The following is a 15360-nucleotide window of genomic DNA, read 5'->3' as shown; positions in this document are numbered from 1 at the left end:
TTCAATCTCATTTGTAGGAAACATGATGAAAAGAGTTTCCCCAAGTATATACTGAGTGTAAACAGTTGTAGAAATCAACTTGCCCTCTTATGTAAAACGCCCATGAGATCTCGCAGACCCTTTGGTCTATTATAGCACCAGGAAGGGAATGGAGGGACGGGCAGAAACCTTTGAGATGTTCCTCACACCAGCTGAGGGGCCAAAATATGCTGCTATTAATTATTGAAACTCGTCTTCATCTCTGGCATAAGATCACAAAGTGTTTTGATGGGTATTGGAGTCGAATTGGAGTGCTAGAGCCTTTGGGTGCTGGTGTGTGGTTTCAAAAACAGGTTGCCTCCGGTCATACGGAAAGACGCAAGAACCTTGAGACCGTTTTCATGCAAGATCTGTTGAATCGTGTCAACAGAACGTGGGGAAAAAAAAAAAAAAAAAGAGGAAAATTATAGATCAGAAACCGTCATGTATATCTTGTTGAACTCTATAAACAAGACTCAAAGCCCATGAAACCAATGGCAGTTTTAAAGTGTTTTTGTTTTGGAGACGCTATTTAAATATTTAAATGCATATTGATTTATAGATTCACATTCAAAATGTTCTTTTATTAGCCTAGTCTATTGCTTTATTCAGATAAGCAGCAAAAATCTGATTGATTTTTGGCAATTCATTGAATTTTTTTAGTTTTGTAAATCAGGTGTGAAATCAGATTGAATGCATCTCAGTGTAAACAGACAAATAAGATTTCAAGTAGCTTTTCCAAGTACTCTATCCGTACTTTAAGATGTTTGTGAGTCTCTTGTCGTCATCCTGATCATTCCTAAATAAACCAATTAACAAATGGAGCTAACTTGAAATTGGATTTGAAACCAAATCGGATTTATGTGCAGTGTGAACAAATCCTTAATGCATGTTCTACCAATAACACCAAGCATTACTCTGGGCGTAAAACATTTTGTTTTGGAGATCTGAATACTGTATACCTTATCTATATACACATATCGACAGTAAGTAAGAGGGGAACCATGTGATGAACAAAACAGAAACAGACAATTGTGCTGATCACAATTAACACTGTTTGCATGCATATGATGAGTTAACTAGCTTGTGTTGATGTTATGTAGATTATATCATGTTAGACTGTATCAGAGCCACCAAAACAGTGCCAGATTACGATTGCCCGTATTCCTTGAAAGCCAAACTAAGTGTCGACATTATGTGGAACTCAACAAACAACTTTCATTCTATCCTGGTCATCTTTTGCAAAGAAGCCCATCGTGAAAAGAAGTCCGTCCTCCTGCAACCAGCATTCTGCCATGTTACACGATACTGTACCAATTACAGGGGAATAACACCATCACATCTGAGTTCTTCCAGCATGAGCTCCAGTGCTGGAGTAGATGTGGCATTTGCTATTTTTATTACTTCCTACTTGAACCTGTGAGGTCAGGAAAAAGGTGAGAGGAAAAGAGCTCTACACCTTTCAGAGGTAAAATGAACCACTTTGCAGAGTTTTGATACTCTTTACTCAGTCAGGCATGTTGGTCAAACCTCACTAGGCAACAGACAGTGGTGTGAAACCACCGCGGGCTCATTTATGGCTCTAATATGAGTGCAGTTCATTCCTGCTGATGGAGTCCGATGGGAAGGAAAGGTTGCGTTGCCTGAATGGCTGGTTCTTGCCACTGCTAACTTTGATGCAAGTCTGTGCTGTCGGATTTTAATGATTGCAATCTTTGTACTTCAGTCAGTTGAAGTTACACAAGAAAAAAAGGAAAGAAAATGGCACGTAAAAACCCTTTTTGGTAGCAAGAAGATATTCCTGTGACAAAAATCACTGAGTTCTCTGCTGTTAAATCTAACTGCTGGTTTTGCTTTTACTGATCGCATCCCTGAAAGAAATGTCCTATTGGTAAACGCAAATATAAAACCAGAGATATAAAATCCGTCCTTTGTAGGTGCAATTGCTTGTGACAGCACGGCTGAAAGGGGGAGCTGAAAGTCCTCGTCCCATACTTTTTTCTTTCTTTTTTTTTTTTTTTTTGCATTGATGAAATCAAGAGAGTTGTCCAGTCAACATCCCAAAACTAAACCCAGTTGTGGTACATTCTTAAGAAGACAGGGTTTTCTGGATGTCCAACCCTTAACCTTTAGTAAAACAGGCAGGAGAAATGCGAAAAAGTGCCTGTGGAAAAAGAAACGCTTTCTCGGGTTCTGTTTTATAGCACTCTCACACAGTCTGAAAGAGAGCTTTCTTCTCTTTTAAAAAGAGCTTGGACAGAGGCTGGCCTTGCCTTAACTGGTCTTTTGAGAACTGACAAGAATGTTTTTAAGGAGTCTATCGAACACAAACAAAAAGATGGATCACAAGTCTTTTTTTTTCTTTCTTTCTTTTTTTTTTTTGGAGTATAAAGCAACTCGCCTTGAGTGCGTCTGTTGGTTTTGGAGGAAATGCATAAGGGTTTGACCCCTGAAGTCCACATGGGTTTAAGGTGAGGCAGGGTGGGTCTGTGGTCAGTAACGAAGAGAAGGGACGTGTTTCATTATGCTATGCATGCAAAAGGAAGCCCACCCTGTTTTCGTGTCCCAGTCATCAGCGGTTTCAGTCAACAAATCTCTGGCAGGCTTTCTTCCAGCGGCAGGCCGTGCACCACATGTCTCTGTTTTCCATGCCGTACACCTTACGACACTTCTTCCCCTCGCCTCGTGACTTCCTACTGCACAGCACATAACAAAACACAAAAAAAGTTTCACAAAAATTGTTCAACAAACAAAAGCAAACATTTAATAAAAATTGTGTACTTGCATTATTCAAATTTGGAGCTCAAGGCAAGTTCATCTGAAGCTTATGATTATTAACTAAACTAGATGTGTGTGAACTGCATGAGTGCGAATAAAATGTCTTAAATATTTTAAATGGTATAACAAACGTCTTCATTATCATTTTAAGAGGTCAATTTGTGCATGGAAAACAGTGATGCATCCTAATGTGATTATTCAAATTCCAATATAAACTTCAACTTTAAAGCTCCCCTGTGGTGAAAATCAAGCTTTTAATGTCGTTTATATGCGGCGTTTTAATATGCTTTAAAACAAACCATGTACAAGTGCATAAGTAAACACCATTGCTGAGTATTTTCTCCTTAAAACTGCAGAGAACCAAAGACAGTCTCAAAAACGCAGTTTGAAAATTGCTGGTGTCACAAATGTCAACGTGTGATCGTCAACGAGTGGATCTCTGAGCTGGTGCGAGTGAATGGAGACGGGGCTAATTTGCATATTCATAGAACCACGTATACTAAATGATGCAAATGGGTAGAGTTGCATTCAAGCTATTTTAAGTCATGAATAATCTTTTTCAAGGAAACACTTTTAAATATGTCATTTTGGTGATCAAAGATGAGTTTTAAGAGATAAAGTTATTGACAACATGGAGACTTTAAAAACAATTTACAAACCAATGTTCTTTATAATTCTTTTGCACTTTAATCGGTTTCAAACATTTGTTTACTTTTAATTGTATTTAAATGTTCAGTTTTTTGTTGTCATAAGAAAAAGTTATTAAACCTGTTAGGGGGACAACAAGTTTTTCGAAAAAAGTAAGTGAAAGGAAAAAAGTAAGTGTCAAGCCCTGAGTAACTGTCAAATAGTATATATAATAATATAATATAATATTATATATAATACAGAATAAAACAGATTTTCAATGTCACTGATATGACTGGAGTTTTTATCTCAAGTGAGTGTACATCATTTTAATCATATTTGTTCAAATTATTATTTGAAAAAAATTGTTACATAACAAACATGATACATAGCCTGGCTAACGTCAGACCACGTCTCATTGACATTGAGACGTGGTCTGGGAACCACATGTTCATTTTCTCGTATTTGAGGCGTGGTTTTCTCGTATTTGAGGCGTTGGTATATCAAATGCGCCTGTACGTAGCTCATAGTCAATCGTTTCAATTATACCAGATGACGTATGTAGAGCGAAAGAAATTAGACGAGGAAGAAGACGATGGGTCAGAGATTTATTTGCGTTCTAAACTACTTGGAACAATATCTGCATCGAAAGGTAACTTCGCGTCTGCTGCCATGTTTGATCCATAGGTATAAACAAACTGCTTCGGTGTGTCGCATAGACGTCGTCATCGTCTTGCTGCTCCCTCCCCGTTCTGTGATGGTAAATGGTAAATGGACTGCATTTATATAGCGCTTTCACAGACCCAATGGCCACCAAAGCGCTTTACATTTGCCTCACATTCACCCATTCACACACCCATTCATACACCGACGGCGGTGTCTGCCATACAAGGCGCCATCCCGCTCGTCAGGAGCAGCCGGGGTTAGGTGTCTTGCTCATGGACACCTCGACACTTGGTCAGGTGGAACCGGGGATTGAACCACCAACCTTTCGGTTCGCAGACAACCCACATGAACTACTGAGCCACTGCCACCCCTCGGTGAAGCGAAAATTTGGTCCATGGTATCCAGACTGCCTAGCAGCGTGAATAAAATTGCACTGCGCAAAGGCAGTATGGGGAAACCCAGGCTACATGATACAAGCAATAGAAAAACAATAGATATTTATGCAACGATATTTAAATTCTGGATGTTAATTTGTCAGAATTAAAAAAACTAAAACTGAAATCACTTATTTTTATGTGTATGAAAAATGGATATTCATTTTGTGATTTGCTTTGGCATCATAGAGAGCGGAACATATTGTTAATTGTAGTTTTCTACACTACTTACAGATTTTATGATGTGCTGATAGATTTGGACGCTCGTAAAACATGTAAGAATATCCCTTACGGCCGCCACACTTCCAACATTCATCAGGTCTAACTATTTCACACAGCTATTTTAAAGTACAATATTCATTTCTTCAGGTGTAAGGCTCTTAATGAACAGAAGTGTATTTGAGACTGTACCTGAGTGAGCCTGCAGCTCTCGGGGGAGACGAGAGCACTGCGATGGTCTGAGAGCGCTGCTCCCCAAAGCCCTGCGTTCGGCTGTGAGTGGGAGACGCCTGCAGTCAGAGAGAGAGAGACAAACACATCATTCATCCATTTCCTGTAATAAAAACCTCAAAGTGTAATTTACAGAAACACTCAGCATAAAATGGTGTCTGTTTAGCTTGTTTTGTGAGAGTTTTGGTATTTGGTTATCAGTGATGAGATATTTGTCAGAATGACTCGCATCTCAGAGATGTGTCTGACAGTGATGTCAGGTAACTCAAATGTGCAATCAAATGAAGGGCCAAACTGTAGTAGATCAGTGGGTGGTTATGAGAGACAATCGATGTGTATAAGGGGACAGTCTAACACAAGGCACACTGGAGTTTAGTGTGTGCATGTGTGTGATGGGCACAGGAGTGTGTGTGTGCGTTTACTCACAGAGGTGCCAGTGAAAGTGACAGGCGGGGACTGCCAGGAGATACTGAAACTGCTGCTGGAGGGGGTGAAGCCAGTGGAGCTGGTGGAGGGGATGGTAACAGGGGCTGTGGCCTGTGGGGTGACAGTCACACTGATATAGAGTCTCTACGGGCCCGGGATTATGACTCGGCTGCATGTATACAATGTGATAACATCTAGCATTCAAATAGTGGGCTTTCTTTTATTGGTCACCCTATTATTGGTCATTTAAGCTTTGTAACAGTTCAGCAGATGTATGATTACATTCATTGTTTAACAGGGTTATCATTATGTAACGTTTTTTTTATAATTTTGTTTTGTGCTTTGGTTTTCAGTTTCAGTGTTTAGTATAGGGGTTCTCAAATCCTGTCCTGGATTGTCAAGAATGCAGTTGTGAGTCCTGAAAATGTGCTGGTGTCAGTTCGGTTCTAGAATGGGGTTGTCAAGCTCCTAAAAAAACAAAACGCTGTATGAACGCAACCGTATTAAAGGTACAATATGTAGGATTTTTGCAGTAAAATATCCAAAAACCACTAGGCCAATGTTATATATTTTGTTTAGTTGATTACTTACAATATCCCCAATGTTTCCAACTATTTGTAAATCGTGAGAAAATTGGAAACGGGACGTGTCAGCAGGGGTGAGGAGTCGCCAGTCAATGGCGTCATATCCGCGTTACCCTCGGTTTCCGCTCGTACTGCCATGGTAACCATGGCGACACGTGGACAACTGGGTTATGCTTAGCAGGACGCTCACGCTGTTGTTGTTTTGTTCAAACATTTTGGACCATGGCAAGCAGACTTTGAGACAAAAAGAGGACTAGAACGAAGATCAAAATCTTTCGAGATGCCGAGAGCTCCACGTCCGCGACTAACTTCGACTTGACAGAGACGCGAGTGTTCCATGTACTTTATTAGACAGGTGAGCAAATGTACATAAAACTAATCAATGTTATTTAGTTCAATATGATGAAATGTTAGAATATGATCTGCATGTTATTCTAATGTTGATCTAGCTTACTGCTAGTCTCATACAGCCAACAAACAACCTAACTAACAACATTCAACTCACTCAAATGCCGTTTAGTGTGGTAGTGTAACTGTTAGAGCAAGTGAAACAGCGCTGCGTTACCTCAAGTTTAATTCGTCTAATAAACTGACCTGTGAGTAACTTATTAATTCAGCACTTGCGTGTAGTTCGGTAGAATGAAATGTCCTTATTCCTTTATATCCGCGGGACTCGCGTTGCGTGTGGTGCTGGTATACGTCTCTCATTAGCAATCGCGCCCTCCTTCACACCACAGTTATGTTAAAAATATCACTGTATTCACTCATCCATAAAAGATCCATCACCTTGACGACAAGATCCATAATTCAGCTTGATGCTTTGCGTCATTGATATACGCCTTTGTTATTGTAAGAGATTAGCGTCCCCTGGTGGCCAAAAATTACATATTGTACGTTTAAGTGGCACTGCCATACTAGCCGTTACCATCTGGCTTCTGAAATTTCAGCTTCACCATAACAGGAATAAATTATATTTTAGAATATATTAAAATAGAACATTGTCACTATATATTTCACAAAATTTCTGTTATTTTCTATCAAATAAATGAAGCCTTGGTGAGCATAAGAGACTTCTTTCAAAAACATTAAAAAACCGACCCTAAACTTTTGAACAGCCGTGTATGTGATCAAGAGAAACGTGAGTTCTCATCATAATTCTCCTCATGTGTTGCGACCTTATCATCCTCCATATTGAAATTGAGTGGTGTCTTTATGCACAGCTTGGCCTGTTGATACATCAATCATATTGATTCTGTAATTGCATAGATCTACTAGGTCATATTCATATTACTTCTGTCTAGAGGTTGTGTACTGAGAGCATCAGAGTGTATCTCTCGTCTCAAGTGATGTAATGTTATGTAAATGTGTGTAAACTCATTGTGATTGGATGGGCTGTACCTGGTAGGCGTGGTCTGTGTGCACTAGGTAGAGTGCGCTTGGAGCGGAGCGACTGAGAGGGGTGGTGGTGCTGTTCTCATTCTTCACCCCGTTAGTGCCATCCGGCTGTCTCTGGTCCAAACCCGGCGGGGGAGACAGAACAGACGGGGACACAGGAGACAGACTGCTCAAACCGTCCGCCACAGAGTCTGTGTTCAGCTTAATCTCGGTGTAGTAGAAATCCTCCTCACCGTCACTAAACTCTGAGTCACAATTCCTCCTGAAGAGAGACAGATCATTGAAACATTGTTATATCAACACTATGACTTGCTTTCATTTAACATTTCTAATGTGCACCACTAATATAACTGCTTTAAAGGTACTATACTATACAACACTATACTTTTCTGTCATACTGTAAAGCCCTATAAAGGCAAATCACAGTACTTCCACACTGAAGCTGAAAAAATGGCTTCAAAGTTTTTGAATTGCCTGATTTTTAATATGAATTCATTTTTACATTTGATATAAACATTTTTACTCTGAATCTGAGCATATAATAGTTAAGCCAAACCTGTCATTTTGAAACTATAGTAGTAAACATTTGTACTACTTTATACTTTACGTAACTTAAGTACTTCTTTGATGCCAATAAAATAAGAACAAATACAATAGAGCAAAGTTACATAGAAAAGTAAGGGTTACACTTTATTTTCAGGCGACGTAGTTACATTGTACTGAGAGTAATATTAATTAACTTCATGTACTTACTATAGAGTTACGGTCAGGGTTAGGGTTAGGGTTAGTTACTTGTAATTATGCATAATTTACTGTTATTACTATAGTAAGTACATGTAGTTACGTGTAACTACGTCACCTTAAAATAAAATGTTACCAAAGTAAGGTCTAACAATAGTATAGTAATTGTAAATTTCAGGTACAGAAATTTAATAATGTTTAATAATAATTACTTATGTCATGCAATAAAATGCAAATTACTTAAAAATCATACAATGTGATTTTCTGGATTTTTGTTTTAGATTCTGTCACTCACAGTTGAAGAGTACCTATGATAAAAATTACAGACTTCTACATGCTTTGTAAGTGGGAAAACCTGCAAAATCAGCAGTGTATCAAATACTTGTTCTCCCCACTGTAAGTATAAAGTAACTCCATAGTGTTCACTGTGCAAATTAAAGGAGCTGTATGTAAGATTGTGGACAAAACTAGTACTGCAATCACTGTCAAATTACTGTAGAGTGGTGTATCCCCTCCCCCTCCTCCCTGACTCGAGGTTGCCAGATCGGCTGCAGGATCCAGCAGGAACGTGACGAGATGCAGCTGTGGTAACTAGAGCAGAGCTGGCAACCCGGATGCCGCAACACTACTGACTTCGTGATTGGTAGATAGGTGGAGGGCGGCGCATCAGACCAAAACACAACATGACAACATCAACATCAGTTGAGGGCTGCAACTGCACTTTTTAAATGACAATATCCTGGCCAGACTACTGTTGTCAGTGATATAAGTATTTGAAATGTACATGATTTCCTAATGTCTAGTGACATTTCAGGGCCATTTTATGATTAATTGAAATAAATATCTTACATACAGCTCCTTTAAATACAGATTAAAAGATTTAAAGTTGCATTTTGTTGTTTGATTAACATTAATGACACAGACATCTGAGGGTATTTATAGGCAGCGGTCACTTTAAGACCTAATGCACGGATCCAATATAATGATTTACATCTGATTTCTTTCTCAACTGTTTATGTAGTATGGTAAAGGTATAGTGTAGCATTCTGTGTTACAGTATGATATAGGATATTATAGTGTAGTGTTCTAAAGTATGGTATGATGTAGTATAGTATAGTATAGTATGCTATGGTATATTGTACAATACCTTCAACCGTTTCAACAGTTACTTGATGCATAAGACTGTCAGTTTCTCATGTCCTTCCATTGAACCATACTTCTGAAAATGAGATTTTCTCTGAAATCCTCACGCTATCTCCCAGCAGTACTTACGCTTGTGTGGTTTAATCAGACTTCAGCAGAGAGAAACATAAACCTTCCTTCACAATCATCTGGCCTTTGCTGTCATTACTTTGTGCCCCGCAGTAATAGTGTAAGCGTGGTGATAATCCTGCTGGAATTAGTCTCATGTTTTGACATTGAACCAGGAGCAGCCTGTTTGTCTCTTATCTCTCACTATATGCTATCCAGAGATCACTGTGATGAATATCAGCCAAGAGATAGTGTAACAGCATAAAAATGTGAATGGGTTTAAGTGTACATGAAACGTTTTGAAAATGACATGAAAAGTTTTTTGTTAATAAATGTTAAACTAAAAGATTTTTTTGTATGCTTGTGTTGATATACTGGGTTTGTTTCAAAGTGTTACCTCAATTATAAAATGATCAGGGTGAATACACAGGGAAATGCACCGAATGCGTCAAAATCTGCAATAATTAAATGATTTTCCCACACTTTATGGACTTATTTTACACATGTACACTACCATTATAAAGTCTGGGGTCAGTAAAGGTCCTTGCACAATGAGTCCGAAATTCTCGTCCGAACATTTTGCACGTTAAAAAATAAATACGACCTCACGTTATGGCAATCACGTTTACACACTGCCTCCGAAACTTTCTTCCGTCATAAAAAAATTCGGATTTGGTTCGATTTTCTGCCTTTTTTGCATCCGTAGCAAGCATTTTGAGAGGTGTTTTGACAATTGAGAGCCACTCAATGACGAAAACGAAAAAACACATACGAGAATTTTGGACTCAAAGTTACTTAGATTTTCTGCGTTTTACACATCTGTTGCAAGCATTTTGAGAAGTGTTTTGACAATTCAGAGCCAACATAAAAAGCAAATGCCAAAATCTAGAACTGTTCAGGATCAATTGGTTGTTAAAGTAAATTGGGGGTCTTGTTTTTAATATGTGGCTCCAGTATCGCTAACACTGCATCTGTTATGAGGGTGAGGAAGGATGAACCCAATAGCAGACAGTAGTCAAGGCAACACGATTTATTAAACAAAAAAACAGGAAAACAAAGCCCACGAGGGGGCAAAACAAGACAGGACTATGAAGACTAACTAGACTGAGACAGATAACTATAAGAACACAAATAACCTTTACAGGCAATAGCGCAACAGGACTAAAACTCTTGACAAGATACTCACAGACTCTGACCAAGGATTAACACTCAGGTAACAATCACAATGAACCGACAAAAGACAGCAGATACAAGAGGATTAAATAGGGAACACTAATGACGAGGACAGGTGAAACTGACTAGACAATAATCACAAGACGAGGATAACAAGGGGGCGGGGTAACGAGACGAGACAACACAAGCACATGGTCCAAATAACAGACCATGCGCTTGTACATAAAACATGATTCTGTCATGATCCTGCCTCACGACTAGGAAAATCAAGAATACTAAGGCAGAATCATGACAGAACCCCCACCTTAAGGAGCGGCTACCAGACGCTCCTCAAGGGGACATTAAACACGGGGCATGACAGACTGTGACAAAGACACGAACCAACAAAACATGGAAAACATTAACAATGGCAAACAGGAATAAACAATAACAGGGTTCGGGTGAAAAATCAAAAACAACATACAAGGCAAAGGAGGTGGAGGAAACACAGAGTTCATGGGGGGAGGTCCAGGGTGGATGGGAGGACTGGGGTTCTTGGGTCCACGGGAGGAGGGCTGAGGACGAGAACTCCGGGCAGGCTTGGACGGGGACACATGAGTAGAGGTCTTGGGAGAAACAGTCCGGGGTTTAATGGTGACAGGGGAAACAGTCCGGGGACAAGTGGAGACAGGAACGAACGGTGAAACAGTCCGGGGACTAGTGGAGACAGGGACAAACGGGGAAACAGTCCGGGGGCTAGTGGAAACAGGGACAGATGGGGAAACAGTCCGGGGGCTGGTGGAGACAGGGACGAATGGGGAAACAGACCGGGAATTAGCAGCAACAGATTCAGACGAGGACACAGAGGATGCGGAACCGGGACTCCTGACGTGAGACATAGTAGGCAAAGGGGCAGGACAGGGTGCAGCAATAACAGCGGCAGGCTCGGGTGCAGCGCTCACCGGGATAGGATCAGGTGCAGCGCTCACAGAGACAGGCTTGGGAGCTGAGGACAAGGCAGGACAGACAGGGGGTTCAAGAATAGCGACGAGACGAGACAGGTAATCGGAAAGGGTCTTGGCCGCAATGATGACGGGCATCTCCTGACGAGCTGAAACTGCTCGCAGAACCTCCTTAGCGGCTAGATCGGCCGCAACTCTCTCAGCGGGCTCTGGGACAGCGCTTGCTGAGGCGGGCTCTGGGACAGCGCTAGCTGAGGCGGGCTCTGGGACAGCGCTTGCTGAGGCGGGCTCTGGGACAGCGCTTGCTGAGGCGGGCTCTGGGACAGCGCTTGCTGAGGCGGGCTCTGGGACAGCGCTTGCTGAGGCGGGCTCATGGGAAGACAGAGACGGAGGACAAGAGGGTCCCTTCCTCCTCCTCTTCCTTCTGGGACGCGGAGCTGATGTCACAGCTGGACTGGAGATCGGCAGGAGAAGCGCAGCAGGGTCCATGACTGGAAGTGGGAGGGCTGTCTCAGGCAGGGAAGACTCCGTCGCTGAAGACTCCGAAGCAGACTCCCAGGAAATCCGTCTCCCTCGTTTTCCACGGAGACTTGCGGGTGTGGATGAAACCTCGGGAGTCGTGAGGGAGCCAGCCTGGTCCCCAAGCGTCGCGACGCCTATAACACGACCCTCCGGGATCACTGACAGCTTGGGTGATGGTGACGACAAGGTGGAACCCCGCGACTCCCTCCGTGACAAACAATCCACCATCTCACCAAACGGGCAGCAGACCAGCTTCTCCCGTTCAGCCAGGGGTGGAGGAGCGTTGAGACCCGCAATGAGGTAGCGGTTGAGGAGGATATCAGGTAGGAAAAGCCTCCTCTCGTTTGCAACCTGGGCGTACTCCCTCAGGGACCGGTCTCCCTGGGGAGGAATTGGCAGCTTGCCATTACTTGCATCAGAAATAGTCCTCCGCCACCATTGTGCAAGGTCATCCGGGTTATGCTCGACAAAAGAGGACATACTGTCTGCTGGGTTCCTTGGTGGTCGGTTCATTCTGTTATGAGGGTGAGGAAGGATGAACCCAATAGCAGACAGTAGTCAAGGCAACACGATTTATTAAACAAAAAAACAGGAAAACAAAGCCCACGAGGGGGCAAAACAAGACAGGACTATGAAGACTAACTAGACTGAGACAGATAACTATAAGAACACAAATAACCTTTACAGGCAATAGCGCAACAGGACTAAAACTCTTGACAAGATACTCACAGACTCTGACCAAGGATTAACACTCAGGTAACAATCACAATGAACCGACAAAAGACAGCAGATACAGAGGATTAAATAGGGAACACTAATGACGAGGACAGGTGAAACTGACTAGACAATAATCACAAGACGAGGGGACAATAACAAGGGGGCGGGGTAACGAGACGAGACAACACAAGCACATGGTCCAAATAACAGACCATGCGCTTGTACATAAAACATGATTCTGTCATGATCCTGCCTCACGACTAGGAAAATCAAGAATACTAAGGCAGAATCATGACAGCATCAAACTGGGCCACTGACATCCTGAAGTAAATTTTGAATCGCTCGGGATAATCCCGCAGCTCCTTGATAAGAAGGTGGAACTCTCCTTCCTTTCATATGTAATCTCAGGATTGGATGGACCCAATATTTCCTCTTTTTTTATTTTTAAGAAAAGAGAGGACAACAAAATCATCGTCACTGCTTGAAGACTCCATTTTGTATTGTTTTGCGGATTAATTAATACGTATCGTAGTGTGCAAGGTTTCTGTGCATGACGAATTTTTAAGGTGACTAATATGAAAAAACGCAAATGAAAATTTCGGACTCATTGTGCAAAAAAAAAAGTTTTTTAAAGAAGTCTCTTATGCTCAATGATGGTTGCATATATTTGATCAAAAATACACTAAAAAAACGTAATATTGTAAAATATTATTACAACTGAAAATACGTTTTCTAGTTTAATATATTTTCAAATGTAATTTATTCCTGTACTGGCAATAGTTATTCCTCCAGTCTTCAGTCACATGATTCTTCAGAAATCATTCTAATATGCTGATTTGGTGTTCAAGAAACATTTCATATTATCAATGTTCAAAACAGTTGTGCTGATTAATATTTTTGAGGAAACTTAAAAATATTTTCAGGATTCTTTGATGAATAGCATTTATTTGAAAAATGTATGTGAAATTATTGTAAATGTCTGTAACTGTCACTTTTGATCAAAACCCCAAACTTTAGAACGGTAATGTACCAAACACCCCTCTCATTAACAATTTGTATTACCATTAAAGGCACAATCTATAACAAGCCTAACTGACATAAAATGAGGCATTTTTGCGCAGAAAAAAAATGACAATGACTTCATGCTATTAAATATGACGTAATGCTATTTCAGCGCATTTAACACCTGTTTAAAATGTATTGTGGGTGGTTATTGAATACGACACAATTTCTTGTGATACCACAGGTGGCTTACCCCAGGTGGACGGTTCGAATGTGCCTCTGGATCCCGGCGGCTGTGCTCAAGACCTTTCCGCAGTTCTTCCACAGACACTTGAACATCACCTTCATGGAGTTCTGTCAAGGACACAGGTGCACAGTGAGTACACTAATCAACATCAATTGGCAGACCTCTTGTACCCAGTATTCAGATGCTCACAAAAGACTGACACGGGGGGGGATTCAAGGGGTGAGAGCAGAACCCAGAGCCTCAGCAGGACGCCCACCTTAGATGTCTCTCTTGCTCTATTCCGAGGCTGGTAATTGGTCGGCATTGAGAGTGACACTATAGCGCAGTCTTTCAAAGCTCATGTCATTTTTCACACAATCTGTCTGCACTAATTACACAATTGTCATTTGAGAACTGCGGCTCCCGTGTCAAAACTGCACTCGAGTTGAAAGCACAAGTTAGCGTAAGTGAAGATGAAAGTCTTAATCCTTCGATCTCTCGACATATGCTTTTATGTCGGGTGGCGTGCTGTAGTTTGTTTACCATTGTCATGACGCTAATTTAATTTTCTCTAGATGGCCATTGTGTTGGTCTGGCAAACAAAGCAGCTCATTCCCACATAATCGGTTCACCATGTCCCTGGATGACAACAGCGCCGTAATTCCCAGTGCTATAAACCAGCTCCTAATTAACAACAGTTGAAACCGGCTGGTGTCCTCGTGTTGAAGTCAACTCTCTAGAAGGCAGCTGAAGGTCAAAGCAGAAAGCTTGGCCATTTTTCTTCTTTTAGGAAAGGCTCTTTAGAAGCTGCTGCCAGGAAAGACACTGAGAAATGACTGATTGATGTGTTTGGAGGCAGCTCGTGATTCCTAGAACCGCAATTCCTAGAAATGAATCTAAAAGGAATTTAACTTCTTCATCAACAGCATTATTAATTAGATATATTTGTAGGAATTGGTGTGAAATCATTACTTTAAAATGTACCATGGTGGTACTACCAAGGTTTTTAGGTCATTAGTACCAAGGTAATGTACCATGGTAGTTCCACGGTATTATTTTAGGTAGCATAGTGTGTAAATGCCATACAGGTAATACATAAATATGGTAATCATTCAGTAACACAGTATTTATGAAAGTACTACGGTATTACCATGTTTTATGGACATAATATTCGCTAAAATACTTTGGAGAATCACCACCTATCAGCGCACAAAAAGTGCCAACAGTACCATGGCACTTTTTGAACATTTATTCCTTTTTTTTTTTTAAGTATCTAAACATCATGAAGAGTACCATAATATTATCACATGATACCATCAATGTACCATGGTACTTGTACCATGGTACTATCAAAGTAATTTTTGTAAAGGTTGTAAGTACCATTGTACATGAATATGGTAAATATTTAG

General features: G+C 40.9%; 1 protein-coding gene across 2 annotated transcripts in view; it reads right to left on the bottom strand.

Annotated features, from left to right (window-relative positions):
* Window positions 1-2408: 2408 nt before the first annotated feature.
* znf704 (zinc finger protein 704) overlaps window positions 2409-15360 on the bottom strand; it is a 59907-nt gene continuing 46955 nt past the window's right edge. Inside the window, exons 5-9 of one of the 2 annotated variants that reach the window (XM_056250051.1) lie at window positions 13979-14079; window positions 7382-7640; window positions 5400-5510; window positions 4935-5032; window positions 2409-2714 (exon numbers count right to left, since the gene is read on the bottom strand). In XM_056250051.1, the coding sequence (XP_056106026.1) occupies window positions 2600-2714; window positions 4935-5032; window positions 5400-5510; window positions 7382-7640; window positions 13979-14079 (684 nt within the window). In that variant the 3' untranslated portion in view covers window positions 2409-2599. The remainder of the gene's footprint in view (window positions 2715-4934; window positions 5033-5399; window positions 5511-7381; window positions 7641-13978; window positions 14080-15360) is intronic. The other variant, XM_056250052.1, reaches the window with a different exon arrangement.

Source organism: Rhinichthys klamathensis, unplaced genomic scaffold (genome assembly GCF_029890125.1).
Source record: "Rhinichthys klamathensis goyatoka isolate OS25496 unplaced genomic scaffold, OSU_Roscu_1.1 h1tg000067l_1, whole genome shotgun sequence".
NCBI classification, from domain to species: domain Eukaryota; kingdom Metazoa; phylum Chordata; class Actinopteri; order Cypriniformes; family Leuciscidae; genus Rhinichthys; species Rhinichthys klamathensis.
Note: the sequence above shows the minus strand (reverse complement) of the source record. Positions and strands in the feature narration are given on the sequence as shown.